We start from the raw sequence: 19,031 nt of genomic DNA on the forward strand, positions 1-19,031 counted from the left end.
TGTGTTTTAAGGCTTTCAGCTCAGGTGTGTACCAAGGTTGGCGGTTTGTGGTCGATTGTTTCAGTTCACGTCTAGATATTGGACATAGTTTGTCAGCAATATCAAGAGTGATTTTGTTCCAGGATGAGAGGGCGACTTCAGGGTTGGAGCAGTCAAGGTTTGGTAACTCATTAGAGATGGCAAGGGACAGTTCCTCGCTAGAGCAGGGTTTTCTGGAGACAAAGGTTGTGTTATGTGCTGGCTTGGGTGAGGTGGGAATGTTGAGTTAGTGATGCTTCGATGAGGAAGTGGTCTGACCAGGGGACTGGGGAGCAGGAGGGGGGGTGTGGGGGGAGAAATCTCTGGTTTATGAAGATAAGGTCTAGGGAGTGTCCTGCTCGGTGGGTTGGTGAAGAGATGATCTGTTTAAGTCCTATGGCGTGTAGGGAGGTGAGAAAGGTTTCGCAGGCAGTGGTGAGGGGGATGGAGTCTATATGAAGGTTAAAGTCCCCTAGTATAATGGATGGAATTTCAGTGTTGATATTAGAGGCAATGAATTCAATTAAGGGGGAGGGATCACGCTCAATGGAGCCAGGGGGAGCGTAGATAAGGCAGATCTGTAGCGTAGGGGATTTGAATAGGCCAATTTCCAATTTAGGAGGTGAGGTGATATGCACTGGTTTAAGGTCGAGGTGTTTTTTGAAGGCAAGGAGAATGCCTCCTCCTTTTTTTTTTTTTTTTTTTGGTCGGGGGATGGAGAGTATTTCATAGGAGTGGGTGGGTAATTGGTTAAGGAGGACTGTGTCAGTTTCTCTAAGCCAGGTTTCTGTCACAGCACAGAGGTCTGGTTGGCAGTCGGTGAGGAGGTCATCCAGGATGGGGGTTTTTTTGGAGAGGGACTTAGTCCATAAAAGCATTCAGCAAGACCAAGAAAATGCAGAAAAAAAAAAACCCAGTTCAGGCAACATACAGGACAAAATCCACCCATAAACTTCTGCAGCTGCTTGAGAAATGATAGTTAGAAGGGTCGCCTCTTTTCTTCCCTCTAAGCCCTTTCTTCTGTAAGGCCAAGAGGAAATCATGGAAATCCTTCTTTTTCCTACTGCGGGCTCTCCCAGAACAATCCTTTCCTCTTGAGTTAGGGAAGAATCTTCTTCAATGGTCTGGGACCACTGGCAAGAGAGGAACCTCTCTCCTTCAGAACCTTAGAGCCCATGGCAGAGCACAGCCCCTTGTCTGCCTCTTCCAAGTCCATTACAAGACATCCAAATCGCTCCTCAATGACTCATGGAGTCATCTGTTAGACTACAATGGCTCACCATCCACCCCAAAAACTACCATATACTGAACCTCCCTTATCTAGAAGATACCTGAAATTAGAGCCTCATGAAGCCTGGTTGACTTTACACACAAATACATAGAGATGCAGATATTTCAGTTTTAAAAGCAGGTTAATGATTTGCCTCAGACTAGACATTGCATCAAGATTATTTATCAGGATGTCTGGGGCTGCTGGCTTAAAACATACAGTACTCCTTGAGCTTGCCTAACTACAATTGACCTTAAAAAAATAAATGTTCCATATAGATGTGAGGGATAATAGAATAACATCCATTTTCATAATGACATTTTGGACTATCTAAATGTAAATAATAGAACCATGTAACTGGCTAAATAGGCTCAACTGAAGAATGGCTTCCTCCCAATGGCTAAAGTACAGTCATGCTTCCATAGTATTTGTACTTTTAGCTGGATTAAAAAGAGGTGATCCTGGGAGCATGTTTAGGTCAGGGGAAGATAACAGTACTCGTATATTTGATTTCCAGATGTGCCTGTGCTACTTCACCCCACTTGACCAACTACAGAATTGGCAGATCCAAAATACAAGTGCTCTTTTTAACATGTATACTATATGCTAGCAAATTTTGGGGCAGTGTTATAAAGACCAGTCTGATGTACCTCCTCCCTTGTCTTTAAGCAATGTTGTACACTGCCTTGGGCAATCTTATAAAGACTGGAGAGGTGCTATAAAACTTACTGGGTTTTTTTTAAATGTAAAGGTTTTTTTTTACTAGATTTTTAACAAGAAGCAAAAGTAAATACAGAGATGTAGAAAACATCCCCCAAATCAAATATATTCTGCAATACAAATACAAGTATAAATGCACCCAATTCTCCCCCCTCCCATGCCCACCTCAAAAGAGACTTATTCAGACAGACACTACCCCAGAAGGACACAAGATGAGCACCCATTCAAATTATAAAGAGGCAGATAATGATGAATACTTTAACTTGTACCACATTTCAAAAGGTTTCCATACAGTATAAAATGCAGATAAACTATCCCCAATTATTGCTCTTAACATCCCCATTAAATATCCAGCCCATAACCAGTGACTCCAACCCAGATAGAGACCATCCACAATCTTGCATCTGGCAGCTAGGAAAATTGGGAAACAGATCAAGCAAAGAAGCACATTGAAAATAAAATTTCTGGCCCCAAGGTAAACAAACATGGTCAATAGTATTTATCAATTTAGAAAACATTTCCCAAAATGACGCCACTTTAAAACAGCCCCACATTGAGGCTAGCATATTTCCTTCCTGCCTGGAAAACTTTTCCTTAGTTTATAAGGTGTAAAATACCGTTGAAAAAGGACTTTATAACCATTCTTCATAAGATTTGCCGAGAAAGGATTTGCTAATATTTCCTTAAATAACTTTCCCGTCCTCTTGGGATCAAATTGTAATTCAAATACTTCTCCCAGTTCTCCATATGCTTGTGTCTAAATATAGGATTATCCCAGAGAATTTGACACTGTTTAAAAATAAGGCTTTAGTGGATGCCCATATTTACACAGTCATTCAAATAATGTGTTGTCTCTGTGTAGATTTATCCAGAAAGGATGTTAGGATTAGAGATTCCTAATTTGTATATAGCCATATAAATCAGAAACCAGAAGTTACAATTTTTCTACAAGATCTTCAAAACATAAAAGTTGTTGCTGTGAATAGAATTGTACAGACATAGGAGTACTACCCACATATGAACTAAAAAAAAACAAAAAAAAGGGTAATGTACTATAAATATAACATAAAATTTAAAATAATATATACAAAAAATAAATAACTGTAATAGATAAGAAAAATGATTCTATAAGAATATAATAAACAGGCACTGTTCTGTCCCCAGCAGTGAGTACATGTGTTGCGTTCATGCCTGCTCTTCGCCCTCACTCCACCCTCTTTACTTGTGTGGCAACTCCCTCCAGGCCTGAGGGAAGGCTTGCTGCCACGGCGTCTCCCTGCTGCGTCTCTCTAGAATCCCCGGGCTGGCCTGACGCTGCGGATCCTCCATGTTCCTGATGACGTAGGGCACGCGTGTGCACTCCAGAGTTTGTACCGGCAAGGGCGCGAACCTCGGGGGCGTCCCCCCGTTGTGACGTCATCCGCTTCCAACTTAAAAGGTCTTTGTTTGCAACTACGAATCGAGTTAGCAAGGACTCGAATCATACTCTTCCTGGTTATGATTCGCCCAAACTACTTTGCCTTCTTGTACTTACCAGGGGTACCCGCTCCTCGGGGGCTCTGATCTCTCTTCTTGATTTCATATTGCTAAGACGGGATCCGGTACTCACTCCTCGAGGGCCTACGACCCTAAATACTCCGAAAACTCCTCACTGCCTGGAAACGATCGCAGACGTGAACACTGAATTCTATTACAGATAGGAACCGGTACTCACTCCACAAGGGCCTATGTTCCTAATTTCTGAAGACTCTCTTCTGTCTAAGACGTTATCGTAGGTACGGAGAGCATGAGTTCTTATTCCAGACTGCATATAGGAACCAGTACTCGCCTACGGCTCCTGTTCCTGAAAATACTGAAGATTCTCTGTTGCATAGAAGCCATTACAGATATCTACAATTGTGAGTGTATCATCGACTACCGGTTATGTATCCAGCATACCCTGTCTACTCACTACCTATAGTCTCTTTCTACAGCTCAGCAACCCAGAGATCGCAATTCCAGTATCTGAGGGACTTCAGCCCTGCCGGGCACATAAACTCACTACTGCCACCTCTGTTGGTTCTACTTCCTGTCTAATAAAGAACTATCTGTGTTTGTCTCCATACTCCAGCCTAGCCGGTGGTCCCTCTCAGGATATCCTCCTGGGGGCGCTGTCATCTGCCATCGTCCCAGGGATTCACCAGTTTACATTAAGTGTTTATTCCTTACACTGCTGAGCAGTATCATACAGACTGCCACTCTGTGGGAGCCAACCCACAATAGATCATTAACTCCACCTACGGAGTATTACAAATTGCTAGCTCCTCCCCTTGGGGGAGCAGCATTGAACAGATTGCTAACTCCAGTGAATCCGGCTAAAAGTATTGGAGAAGCAGTACTCCTGGGAATCCAGCTAAAGGTATTTGATGTCTGTAGCCATGGACCCGGCTCACCTTTCTGCCTTGCAGGCTATTCCGGGCTTAGCTCAATGCCTCTCAGAACAATAAGAAACCCTGGAGAAACTTACTGCAGCATTTCATCAGCTTCACACACAGAAGGCACAAGGCACAGCTTCTATACAAGAAGGCCAGTTACCAGAGGTAACTTTAAAGTCAGCAGTTCCACTGGCAGCGCCTATTCGATTCTCCGGAGAACTCCAAAAGACTCGGGGCTTCTTGAACCAGTGCAGCTTACATTTCACCTTACAACCTTTATTATTTCCCACAGGCCTCTCTAAGACCAGCTACATTCTGTCTTATTTGGATGGGAGAGCCTTATCGTGGGCATCTACCTTGTGGGAATGCAAGGACCCTATCTTGCAGGACATAGAAGGATTTATGGACTTGTTTAAATCCGTTTTTGATGACCCTGCTCATATGTCTGTTGCTGGATTTGCTTTGGTGGACCTGAAGCAAGGCAACAGATCTCTGGCGGAATTTGCCATTGAATTTAAAACTCTTGCAGCAGAACTTCACTGGGACCCCAGATGTCTGAAGACACTCTTTTGCAGAGGCCTGGACACCCGCATAAAGGACGAGCTGGCTGCTCATCAGACACCTGACTCGCTGGAAGAATTAATAGCTTTACCTACTCGGATTGACTGGCGGCTTCGAGATAAAGTGAAGGAACTCCCGCCTAAGGTATTACCTGATTGAAACAGGTTAGTACCCTCGTGTTTCGGATGGGTCCAGCAATTCCTGCTGTAGATAAAGAAGAACCAATGCAACTTGGTCATGGTCTCTTGATCTCTAAAGATAGAAGAATCGGGGAAAAAGGTGGTCTGTGCATATACTGTGGTCAGCCCGGCCGTGATGTTTCTACATTACTTGGAGAATGTAGGAATTCTAGTCTGGTGGAAAGACTGTTCTTGGGACTTACTGCATCTTCTCCTCTACTTTATTTATTTATTTATTTATTTATTTATTGTTTTTGTTATTATATTGTTTTTGTTATTTCTCTTCCAGTCTCTTTAACCTATGGACCAGTCACGGTTCAAACTCCTGCCCTGGTGGATTCAGGGGCAGGAGGCAATTTCATTACTAGACGGCTAGTGGAATGTTTAAGGATTCCTCTCCTCAACTTAAAAAACCCACTACTGTTGTCTTCCATTCATGGGGAGCCCTTGCCAGGCGACGTGACTTGCGAGACCGTACCAGTTACGCTTTGCACCGGAGCAGTTCACACGGAGATCATATCCTTCTTTGTATTGGAGAGGGTGATGCACCCTGTTGTTCTCGGGTTGCCGTGGTTGCAGTTGCACCAACCCCAATTTGATTGGGCTTTCATGGACCTTTCACGCTGGGGCCCTGAATGTCATGAGAAATGCCTTAAGGAGGTTTCATCTACAAATTGCATGACTACGACTCCAGCGGTGCTAGGACTGCCATTTGAATACACGTCCTTCAGGGATGTATTTTCTAAAGAAGCAGCTGATATTCTTCCTCCACATAGATCCTATGACTGTGCAATTAGGCTAAAGCCCAATTCAGAACCTCCAAAAGGAAGCGTATACCCTCTCTCAGCTCTGGAGAACAAAGCTATGTCTGAATACATTAAAGAAAATCTCCAGAAAGGGTTTATTCGACCGTCTAAGTCGCCAGCCAGCGGAGGCTTTTTCTTTGTGGGGAAGGACGGTACCCTATGTCCATGTATCGATTACCAAGGTCTAAATGAAATCACGATCAAAGATCGTTACCCCTTGCTGTTAATCTCGGAGCTGTTTGATAGGCTGCAAGGGGCCAAGATATTTTCTAAGCTGGACTTGAAAGGGGCCTACAACCTCATCCACATTCATAGTGGTGATGAATGGAAAACGGACTTCAACACACGAGGCGGCCATTTCGAGTATCTTGTAATGCTGTTCGGGTTGTGCAATGCACCTGCTACATTCCAAAATATGATGATTGATATCCTGCGGGACCTGTTATACAAGAACGTGGTGGTCTACCTGGATGATATACTAATCTTCTCTAAGGATTTGCAGACCCCCATTGCAGATGTCAAACAAGTACTTTCCCGTCTCCGCGAACATCGTTGTACGCTAAACTTTCGAAATGTGAATTTCACAAAGACTCGGTGCCTTTTTTAGGCTACGTCGTGTCTAAGGAAGGTTTTTGAATGGACCCTCACAAATTTGAAAGTATCCAGAATTGGTCTCAACCCACCAGCCTGAAGGCCTTGAGGAGATTTCTGGGATTCACCAATTATTATCGCAGTTTCATTAGGAACTATTCTTCCTTGACTATACCCTTGTCTGCGATGACTCGCAAGGGTGCTAATGCTTCAAAATGGTCAGCAGAGGCCATCTCCGCGTTTGAGAAATTGAAGACTGCCTTCTCCACTGAACCGTGCTAGCAGCATCCAGACCCCGATAAGCCCTTTATCATTAAAGTTGATGCTTCAGATGTGGGTGTAGGGGTTGTGTTGAGCCAAACAGGAGACTCGAAAGCCTTACATCCCTGCTCGTTGTTCTCATGAAAATTTTCTCCAGCCGAGAAAAACTACGGGATCGGCGAAAAGGAGCTATTGGCTATAAAGCTCGCATTCGAGGAGTGGTGGCCTTGGCTCGAAAGCGCTCAACATAAAATAACCATATTTATGGATTATAAAAACCTTGAATATCTCCGCCACGCACAACGTCTGAATTACAGACAGGCCAGATGGTCCCTCTTTTTCAATCATTTTGCTTTTGTGCTCAAGTACCGCCCTGGAGACAGAAATACCAGAGCAGATGCACAGTCCCGCTCTTTTCTTTCAGAAGACGTACTTGAGGAACCTCAGCACATAATAGATCCGAGGAGGATAATTCTAGCAACCAGCCAGTCCATTTCCACTGGTGATGCTGCCAATGCTCATCCAGTTACATCTATTGGAGAGTCATCTTTAGAAGTGGATTTTGGGCATTCTCTTCCATCACCATTTCCACTGAATCCCTCAGTGATGGCTACGGCAGCTCCACCCCTTACTACTGATATTTATAATGAAACTTGGCAAGACTCTTCCGAATCTCAAACCTTTGCTGAAGACGAAGTTGAACTCAAGATTAAAGAGATTTTGGATGTTCGTAACAGAGGCAAGAATTTTTAATACCTTTCGGTTTGGGAAGGCTTTGGCCCCGATTTGATCACTTGGGAGCCTCAGACCAATATCCTGGATAAAGAGATGCTTCATCAATTCCACCTCACACATCCTTTGAAACTTAAGCCTGGTACCCGAAGAGGAGATCGCCCTTTGAAGGGGGTACTGTTGCGTTCATGCCTGCTCTTCGCCCTCGCTCCACCCTCTCTACTTGTTTGGCAACTCCCTCCAGGCCTGAGGGACAGCTTGCTGCCGCGACATCTCCCTGCCGCGTCTCTCTGGACTCCCCGGGCTGGCCTGATACTGCGGATCCTCCATGTTCCTGATGACGTAGGGCATGAGCATGCGCTCCAGAGTTTGTATCGGCAAGGGCGCGAACCTTGGGGGTGTCCCCCCCATTGTGACGTCATCTGCTTCCAACTTAAAAGGTCTTTGTTTGCAACTACGAATCGAGTTAGCAAGGACTCGAATCATACTCTTCCTGGTTACGATTCGCCAAGCTACTCTGCCTTCTTGTATTTACCAGGGGTACCTGCTCCTCAGGGGCTCCGATCTCTCTTCTTGATTTTAGATTGCTAAGACGGGATCCGGTACTTGCTCCTCAAGGGCCTACGTCCCTGAATACTCTGAAGACTCCTCACTGCCTGGAAACATTCGCAGACGTGAACACTGTGAGTTCTATTACAGATAGGAACCGGTTCTTGCTCCAAGAGGGCCTATGTTCCTAATCTCTGAAGACTCTCTTCTGTCTAAGACGTTATCGTAGGTATGGAGAGTGTGAGTTCTTATTCCAGAGTGCATATAGGAACCAGCACTCACCTAAGGCTCCTATTCCTGAAAATACTGAAGACTCTGTGTTGCATAGAAGCCATTACAGATATCTACAATTGTGAGTGTATCATCGACTATTGGTTATGTATCCAGCATACCCTGTCTACTCACTACCTATAGTCTCTTTCTACAGCTCAGCAACCCAGAGATCGCAATTCCAGTATCTGAGGGACTTCAGCCCTGCCGGGCACATCAACTCACTACTGCCACCTCTGGTGGTTCTATTTCCTGTCTAATAAAGAACTATCTGTGTTTGTCTCCATACTCCAGCCTAGCCGGTGGTCCCTCTCTGGATATCCTCCTGGGGGCGCTGTCATCTGCCATCGGCCCAGGGATTCACCAATTTCCATTAAGTGTTTATTCTTTACACTACCAGAGCGGTATCATACAGACTGCCACTCTGTGGGAGCCAACCCACAACAGATCATTAACTCCATCTACGGAGTATTACAAATTGCTAGCTCCTCCCCTTGGGGGAGCAGCATTGAACAACAAGTTTGTATCTGTACATATTGTAGTTTAACTGTGTTTAGTGAGGTCCTCCCTTCTGAGGATTCTTGATACTGAAACACTTTTTGTAACCCATGATAAAAGTCTGTGAGCCTTTGCCTTTAAGAGGAGCCTTTGTCCTTAAGAGAAGCTCCCTCCCCCCTCCACTTTCTCTCACTATCGGAAGAGCTTGAATGCCCCTCAATCTAACTTGAGTCTTCCTAGGTGCCTTATAGGCTCAAGGGACTGCCCTTCATGCTCCCCCTGTGTCACATGGTTCTTAGGCTCGCTGCCATTGGACCTTGCCCCCCTGCCCCCAGCTTGTGGAGACGTTTCCTTTAGCAGCTCTCGACGAGAGTTCAGTTCACCCCACGCTTCCTTCTGAGCCAGCAGCGCTCTGTAAAACTCCCTGAAACGATCGAGTTTTTTACATTTTCTCTTACTGCCTTCATCGGAAGACTAAATCAGCTTCACATCCCTCAAGCTCCCTACCTCTACCATAACTAACTCCTGCAACACATGAGACCTCCTTCTCCCTCCTGCTACCCTGTCTCCAATTACCAAAGATCTTTGCCTTGGGGCTTACGTTTGAGATGCAACAATTGTAAGTAGAATTTACCTGTACAATAAATAATTTCAAACTTAAAGAATCTTTGTCTTGAGGACTGATTGGAGAAAAAGTTTAGCTGCCTGGATGGCAAACTCGGATGTCTGCCTGACCCAGAACAGGCACATCAAAATTCAATAAAACAGTTTATTCCACATCTGACAAATAGAAAAGTACATTGTAAACAAAATCAAAAACCTGACATGGCTGTGGTTTAACTGGACATGTTCTTCTAGAATGGCTGTGTATACAAACATATGGAGAGGAGAATGAGAACAGAATGCTTGACCAACATTATTGAGGCCAACATTATTGAGGCTAAGGTTAGCCGGATAACTTGCCTTGGATATTTAGTAGGATAAACGTCCCCCTGAATATCTTCAATTAAACTTATCTGGCTAACCTGAGCCAGATAACATTAAATGTAATTGTATATTCTTTTGAATAACACTGGTTATGTATAAAATTATTTGCCTACAGTTAGCTGATTTTTAAAAGAATATAGCCAGTTATGTAGTGTGTCTGTAAAAAAAATATAATAAATCTCGGGCCTACAGGTCCAAACCTGTCCCTGCCTCCCTCCCACCCAAACTCCAAAGGCCCTGGAGGGCTGACCTTGCTGTCCCCTCCCCAAAGCGCTCCATTTTTAGGTTTAAAAAAATACATTTGGACTGCGAATCCATGCCATTTTTTCCCCTCATGCATTTCTACTCCCGCTTCCTTTTTTTTTTTAATGCTTTGAAGTGGCGAAAAACAGAATATAAATAAAATAAATAAATACTCTCTCTCGGATTTTTTTTTTCACATGCGTGTACTACTCCTGTTTCTATAATTCTTATTTGTGGTCACTAGACTCTCTTTTTTTATGTTTTCTGTGAATAGAATTGTCCCACTTTACAAAGCCCCAATGCTTCCCATCTCTTAAATAACCCCATTTGAGGACCCAGAGAAAAAGTTGAATTATAAAAAATAGGAGAAAAAACTAGATACATCTGTCATAAGTCCCTTTTGTTACCCTTAAAATATGGAAGGTGTTAAGCATGGAGGGTGTAGAAACCCCACTCTTTGTGAGGCAACAAAATAAAATATTTTAAAGAATACTCTATATAATCACCTCCCTGGACTTTATAAGATCACCCAAGACTGTTTTGGTGGGATAATTTTCAAAGTACACGTGGACTTTCTCTTTGAAAAATGGTGTGGTATGGTCCACAGGTAACTGACTTTACATCTTTGTGGGCAGTTACAAAATTACCCCCTTAATGTTTAATTTTTCCACTGTGCTGTGATAAGTGAGTAGCGCATATAGTAACATGGCGAAAATGGGGATGTTTACTGAACTGCATGCTGATGAACCAAAGAGTAACAATTCTCCTCTCTCCTTGAAAGTAGAAAGTGACATCATGTCTCTCTGCTTCTTGAATGGGAAGAGGAAGATGGGGTGCAGAGATGGGAGTATGGGTTTTCATGGAGAAGCACTAATACGTTTACAATTACAACTACTCTTTCAGCAGGGTCTCTAGAGTAACCAATGAGGTTTAATGCATAGCGAGCATGAGGAAGGTAACAATGCTTTACCTGCGAAAATGGCTTGTTATAAAATTACCTGCTTGTTATGCAGGTAAGCTTACCTTATGTTATGCAGGTAAGCTTACCTGCATGTGGCCTATATGTGTGTGAGTTTACTGGGACCGAGCAGAGGCGTATCTGGGGGAGGGGTTTGGGCTTACACTAATACTTTTTGCACTTTAATAAGTATGCTTGTATATTTTCCTGAATTTGTTATGCAAAGGTATAATTGCATGTAGGTAAACTCGATGGGATAGTATACAAAGCGGACTTATGCATATAAGCTGGGGAAGCTGGGTCTAGGCATCAAACGTGGCAGAGCACTGCAGCTGTCAATGAGCCACTGGGCCAGTGCATGGACATAGTATTTTGATGATGTAAATGTTCCTTGTTCTCCAAGGTTCACTTTACAAGTAAAGGTTTCATGCCACATTGAATAATATCATGCTTACTTTTCATTAAAATAACACAGCAGACATATGAAGCCAGTGCCCGCCACAAGAAAGACAAATAGGCACTATGCTGTTTCCTCCCAGGATGAAGAAAATACAATTGTTTCAGCCTGTTCTTGTGTTAACTAAATCTCACTAATAAAACTGTTGATCAATGTGTGCCAGATCTGTTTCTGAAAGCTGCAGAGGTGATCTAAAGTTCTCCCTATTTGAAGGGGTCTAGGATTTTCATTTGGTTGAAGGACCCCCTGGAGATCAGTCTGCCCACATGCATTTTCCTTCTGCTTTCTGATGTGCAGAAGGCAAGAAAGTGAGGAAGACAGGGAGAATGGAAGGCGATTCCTAACATTAAAAATCACAGAGACCCAAGGTTTACTGGATCTCAGGCCTGGTTGGCGGGATACTACCAATATTCTGGTATTACAGAAGCAGAAAGAAGGTAAAATGAAGTTGATGTCATAATTCACTTGGGGACCAATGTAATACAAGAAGAGTTCAAGAGATAGGGGACGGGACGGGACTTGGTCAACAGGTAAAGACCATAACATTTCCGAGGTACTTTTGTTTTTCGTAGAGGTAAGACACAGGCAATGTTACAGCAACAGCTTCAATAGATGACTTAGGAACTGGTGTAAAAAAGAGGGGTTTGCATATATTGAATGCTAATTTTGTATATAGAAAAGTAAAACACTATACTGTATTGTTGGCCTGCATGTATCTGACGGGAACCAAGATTCTAGGTGAGAAATTCAAATCATTTGTAGACAGGAATTTAACTGGATAAAGGGAGTAGTCGAGGCTGACAAGCCCAACAAACAAATGAAGTTAGTGGAGAACATCACAAAAATAAAGATCTCACAAGGCTATCTGTATGTAATGGGGAAGAAGGCTATGAGCACAAATGCTCGTAGTCTAGGTAAAAAAATTATAGATTTGCTTTCCCTGATGGCTGAGGAAAATCTAGGTATTGCTGCCATCATGGAGGCCTGGTTCATTGAGTCCCATGACTTAGAAGACCGTCATACCATGTGATAATCTGTTCAGGAAGGATAGGAATGGCAAAACAAGGGGGAGGTTTAGCACTTTTGAAAATAAATAGTATTAAAGCAACTAAAATGCAAGTGTATGCAAGTGTTATTGCAGAGTGCTCAGTTCCCTCGATGTCTGGCATCAATAGAGCCCAGAGGAACAGGCCTTCACCTGGCTCTTCCTGATCAAAGAAGGCAAAGGGTTCTGCCTCTTTGACACCCACATCCAGGAGTTCCAGTCCCAAGCATCAGGATAAGTCATTTTAGAAAGAAGGGTGGCACTTCCATCTTTTTAGAAAGAAGGGTGGCATTTCCAGCTACACCAGAGTAGACCAGATAGACCTCTGGCATCAGTGAAAGAGCTGAACAGAAATATAATCAATGAATACATAGAACTGCAATGAAAGGTGTTGGTGGGAAATTTTAATCTGGCAGACATGAATTGGAGCATCTTAGCTGCAGAATCAGAAATAGAGAGATCCTGAAGGACGCGATGCTGGACCTGATAGCTACAAATAGAAAATGTTTCTAATGTTCCGAGAGGTGGCCATTGAAGTCCAATGACCATCAGACAGTATGATTTAATTGAGCATGACAGAGAGGTCATAAAAGTCAGGATCTTGGACTTCAAGAGTGCCAGCTTTGTTAAAATGGGGACATACCTTAAGAGGTGCTGGCACGGTGTGAGAAGAATAGTTTAACCTACTGAAAAGTTATAGTAAGAGCTACAAATATTTGTTATAAAAGAGGAAGAGGGAAAGGAGACTGGTATGGTTTTCAAAGGAGATGGCTGAAAAAGGGCAAAGAGATAAGCATTCACAAGATAGAAGATATAACAAAGAAAAGGACAGGAAAAACTTGTGAACAAGTTGAAAGAGGCAGGGGTAGTAAGGATGGTAAAGGTGCAAGAAAAGGAAAAGATAACAATGGTTGTATAGCAAGGTGAGAAGACTTTTTTCAGGAATATCAGTGAAAGGAGGAATTGCAAAGAGGAGATTGTAAGACAGAGGAAAAAAGAATGTATAGAAGACAAGAAAAACGCAGAAAAGCTAAACTACTAAAGAAGAGACTGGAGAAGGGCCACAGATAGTAAGAAAGGATACTAATGGTAGAAGTGTAGTTCTCACAGTGTTTACCAAAAAAGTGTTTGCATGGAGCTAGAAAAACAAAAATTAGACAAAACTATGAGGATGGATCAGACATAGCCTATTACAGGAGATCTCAGAAGTGTTATTGCAAGTCCACTGAAGGACCTGTTCAATCAATTTTTGGAAACTGTAGTGGTTCTGCAGGTCTTAAGAAAAATGGATGCGGTCCCATCTCCTAACATTGATAATAGGGAGGAAGTGGGAAATTATAGGTTAGTTAGCCTCTCTTCAGTCAAGGTTAAATCAATGGAGACTTTAATAAAGAAAGAATAGTAAATTATCTTGCATCCAGCAGAATGCAAGATCTGAGGCAGCATGGTTTTACCAAATAAATCTGATTGATTTCTTTGTTAGGATGACCAGAGAAATAGATCAAGGGCATGTATTAGATGTGGTTACTTGAATTTCAACAAGTTTTATATATTTTATTAAATTATGTTTTGTTTGTATTACATTGTTTGTCTGACCAATTTTGTTTTATGTTTATTTTTACTGTTTATATTTTTCTCTGTGAACAGCTTGATGTGAGTCTTCACAAATGCATGATATCATACAATGGAGCCCAGCCTGAAATTTTTATGTCAAAGTTTCTAGAACTTTGACTGTGCCTCACTGAGCATGCCCAACATACCACACATCCACGCAGGGGCCTCTTCAGTCTCTTCTTTTCCATGGAGCCCAAGGGTCACAGTTCCTCACATTCCTGGTCCTAGGCTTCTGTTTTCAGGGTTTTGAATCATAGGTTTATTCGTCATGGCGCTCCGCAGACTTGAATCTTTCTCCTGGTGCTCTTAGATAGGTTTTTGGTCATGTTTTGTCTCTGTGCTGGGCTAGCGCAGTGTCTGTGCCTGATGGACATCAGTTCCTGTTCTGTTATTAAGCCTGTTCTCCTATCAAGCCTTTTACCTCTGTCCTTTTCTGGTTAAACATGTATAGCAGGTTCCAGCAATACCTTCTGTGTGCTGGGGATATCTATCACTGATCCTTATGATAGATGTATCCTGTGCTTTAGGGCATCACATGATATCCAGAGGTGACACCTGCACACAACCATGACCACGAAAGCATGACTGTCTTGACTGGAACTGATGGAAAAGCACTTAAGGTATCAGCAATTCAATACATTTGTGTCAGAGGCATCAACATTAAAGGACCCTGGAGCTGCACTAGGTGAGGAGGATGCATTGCAGAGTGCTCAGTTCCCTCAATGTCTGGCATCAATAGAGCCCAGAGGAACAGGCCTTCATCTGGCTCTTCCTGATCAAAGAAGGCAAAGGGTTCTGCCTCTTTGACACCCACATCCAGGAGTTCCAATCCCAAGCATCGGGATAAGTCTTGGAAGCACTGGCATCGGTTTCCAGTGAGCAGTGCTGAGAATGGAGATTGCCCAGTTGTGGTTGTCAGCCCCCCAAAGCAGTTCCATAGTGAGGAGAGTTAAATCTCACTGATGGCTTGGAATCTGCACCAGTCTTCAAGGGTCTAGGTATCCGGCGCTGATATACCTTTCAGTTCCCAGGACAACATAGCTGCCCCTCCTGCCTCCCAGTCAGTGTTGGCATCAGCTGTCTTTGAGGAGGAGGTGGACAAGAAGATCCAGCAGGCCATGAACAAGGCTTTGTGAGGCCTCAGTGTTTTAGCATCGAGGACATTGGTACTGCCATAGACCAAAGTTGAGCCGCTGCTAGAGTCCTTTAGCTGCCTGGTGGCTTTACACTAGCATCAGCATCAGGCTGATGCCAGTTCTCAGAAGGGAATCGGGATTGATGTCTGCTATCCTGACGGTGATCTCCAGTCTATTTGGGTGGGAGGGGGGAACTTCCCTGGGGTGCCAGAGCTCCATGGAATCCAAGCCAAAGAAGCCAAGTGCATCCCTTTCTGAGTTCTTGGCTAAAGATCAGGCAGTGTTGGCATCCTCACCGCCAGCCTACCTGTCGAGTCAGACTCAAACTTCTTATGGGGGTACTGCTATAGAACAGACGAGGTCTCTAAAGAATCATCAATAGGTCTCTCCCCTCCCGAGGACCTCTCCACTAGATTTGTCCATAGAATGGTAGAAGCCATTCCATTTACTTTGCTGATCGAAGATGAAACCAGAACCAAAATCTTTGACATCCTCCAGTTTGTGGAGTTCTCTAAGGAGGTTGTGGCAGTCCCAGTCTACAAAATCCTTCAGGATGTTCAGATGAGAATATGAGAGAATCTCCTTCACTGTGGCTTCCATTAACAGGAAAGCCGATTCGATTTATCTCACCAGAAGGCTCCCAGTTTTAAAAAGCAAATATTGTACCAATCTGTGATTATCAAATCTGTTCTAAAGAGGGCTAAGAGACAGAGAGCTAATTCCTTGGTGCCCATGGAGAAGGAGTCTTGGACTCTGGACACCCTTGGGAGGAAAGTGTTTCAGGGAGCTATATTAAATGCCCACATAGTCTCTTACCAGATTTTTATGGACCAGTATATGCAGAACCTGCTGAAGCAGATGTAGAGGGTGGCCAAGCAGCTTCCTCAAAAGCAGCAAGACACCTTTCAGTCACTGATGGAAAAGGGAATTGGAGTGTGGAAAACACATGGTCCACTCGACCTTTGATGTTTCTGAAACTGCATCAAGAGTCTGCATCAAGAGTCTGCATCAAGAGTGCTGCCTGCAGGACCAGGAAAGACTCATGGATGTGCCATATTCCGGAGAGAATATTTTTTGGAGATAAGGTACAAATAGCAGCGACACAGATCTATGAGCACTGTATGACACTGCAGGAGCTTTCAACTGCCACTCTGACTTCAGGGGGGGCAGAGGAGGCACTTTTTCTAACTGAGGAAGCACTACTCTCTGCTTCCTCAGTTAGTCCCAGACACAACAGGGCCTGCAAGTCTGTCCAAGGGAGCAGTGGGCTCCTAAGCTCCTAATCAATGCCTGGGATAGAGTTTTGACTGGATTGTGGAAAGCATGGCCTGCATCCCTGTACCCGTGCCAGAGGGCCTTTCCATCAGAGGCAGGCTAAGGTTTTACGTAAACCATTGACCTAGTATAACTTCGGACATGATGGTCCTCAGTATCATAAGAAGAGGGTAAAAATGTAAAGCTATTGGGTCACCCACCAAATCAGACCCCAGACCCCAGAACCCAGTTGAGATCATTCACTGCATCAGAAACTATTTCAAAAGGTGCTTTTCTCCCTCTTAAAGGTGAATCAGGATCGATATCTGCCACTCCAGTCCAGAATGATCAAACCCATTCCACTAAGGCAGAAAGGATGGGGATTTTACTCCAAGAATTTCCTGTTTCCAAAGGAAATGAGGACTCTGTTCAAACTGCTAGCAGTTTACTTCCCTGAGAAATCTCTGAATTGAATGCCCAGTCAGGCAGGCTGAGTCACTTCACAAAGAATGGGGAGTCATGGGCAGCACTGGGAAGGCTTTCACACACAAGTCTGTATTCGATTTGATGGCTTGCAAGCACTTCAATTTCCTGGTCTTTGTCTCAGCCTTTTATGCTGGTTGGAACTGTCAAACTGCCGCCATTACTTCCCCCACTGCGTAACAAAGTTCTTTGCGCTCTTTCCCTGTGTCTTACCCTTTCATTGGTGGTGACACACAATTCTCCGAGGACAAGCAGGATGCTAGTTCTCACACATGGGTGACCTCATCAGATGGATTCCAGTCTAGAATTTTGATCTCAAAGATTCTAGAACTTTCAGACATGCCCTACTGAGCATGTGCAGCTTTAGTTATCACCCTGCCCCCTAGCCAGAGTCCCTCAGTCTCTTTTTTTCTGCAGAGCCGTGTGGTCACAGGAGTAGTATGTTTCACAATATTCAGCTTTGCTCTCTCCTCACAGTTTTTGAATGTGATTTTTTTCTAGAGCTGCAGCTGTTTTTCTTTTTTCCTCTTCTTCCACTATCTTCCAGCCGCATGGTGGGCTTTAGTCACTTTGCAGCCTGGCAGAGTCTAATACTATCCCTTATTAAATAAATACTGCACCTGCAGTTTAGTATCTATGTCCTCTCCTTGCTCTGTCTGTTTTGTACCTTTGTCAGGTGCTGACAGGACTGACAGATTGCAATAGATCACTGAGACTGGGGACTCGCATGGATTCTGCCCAGGCAGGAGTTCCATGTCGTTTCACCGATTGATCAGCATCGATGGAGGTTCGAACAGCAAAGATATCAAGGATTACACCGTTCCTTTGGGGGGAGAGCTTATCCTCCCCTCATTCAAAGGAGCTAGTCTCCATGGGCAGGAGACCTTTAAGACATAGCCTCCCCTCCTGCTTGCCTGTGATGGCAGTGCAGTCTCCTTGTGAGAGAGGATGAGTTGAAGCCTGGACAAGTAGCATGCTGCTGTACCTTCGGTGTCATGCCCAGTATTGGTTGCCCATGCACATCTGTGACCAGTGTACCAATGATCTGACACATCAATGTCAGGACCACTTCGGGGAACAGGACTGCCATTGAGTGCTATGGTCACCCTCGACTCTTTTTTTTAATTCTCTATAAGATTTTAAATTACAAACAAAATGAATTGCTTGTACCAGAAATATTTGGATAGATTACAAATCAAAAACATCAAATAAAATGAAACAGGTACAATGTAAATAACCATTCCAAAACTGAAAAAGAAGAAAAGAATAAGGAAGGAAAAAGGAAACATGGGGAGCATACTGATGAAATACAAAGACGAGAAAGGGCATTTACATAGTAATACCAGCAGTAATACAATAGCACCAATTCATTTAGAATGCAGGGGAAGAAGTAAGTGGTCTACAGGCCTCTATGAAGGATTGTAGTTGTTCAGGCTGAAAAAAAAAATGAAACATTCATCACCCCTTTTAATAACACATTTACAAGGTTTCTGAAGTATAAAAGAAAAACCAAGAGAAGAATAGCTTGTCAAAAAGATAGGAAACCTCTCCTCATAACTAGTGTAACTTGGGCTAAATCCTCACAGGTTGACCGTAAAATAAGGAGGAAAAATTCCTAAAGAAACTATGCATCACATTATTTATGTCAGCATTCTAGCATTAATAACAGCCTGAGAGGTTGTTCTTACAGGAAGAAAATAACAGAAATTGACTGAAGGCATATTTTCAGATGAAAAACCAAGAACTTCTTGCAGGAACCGCTTCAACGCAGAAAAAGGAATTTCTCCAGCAAATTTGGGAAAGTTCAAAAAGCACAAATTTTGATGTCGTACATTGGGCCGGATATTAAGAGTTACACGAGGGCGTAGATTTGTGCGCGCAACCCGGTGCGCACAAATCTATGCCCGATTTTATAATGGGGTAGATTTTCAAACCGCGCGATTTGGCGTACTTTTGCTGGCGCATCAGGCGCAAGCAAAAGTACG

At 43.5% G+C, this 19,031-nt stretch overlaps 1 protein-coding gene across 1 annotated transcript in view; it reads left to right on the forward strand.

Annotated features, from left to right (window-relative positions):
• ANKAR (ankyrin and armadillo repeat containing) overlaps positions 1–11,789 on the forward strand; it is a 381,604-nt gene extending 369,815 nt beyond the window's left edge. Inside the window, 1 exon segment of the mRNA XM_029605998.1 lies at positions 11,533–11,789. Within this exon segment, the coding sequence (XP_029461858.1) occupies positions 11,533–11,543 (11 nt within the window). The 3' untranslated portion in view covers positions 11,544–11,789.
• The last annotated feature ends 7,242 nt before the right edge of the window (positions 11,790–19,031 follow it).

This window comes from Rhinatrema bivittatum, chromosome 6 (genome assembly GCF_901001135.1).
Source record: "Rhinatrema bivittatum chromosome 6, aRhiBiv1.1, whole genome shotgun sequence".
Taxonomy (NCBI): domain Eukaryota; kingdom Metazoa; phylum Chordata; class Amphibia; order Gymnophiona; family Rhinatrematidae; genus Rhinatrema; species Rhinatrema bivittatum.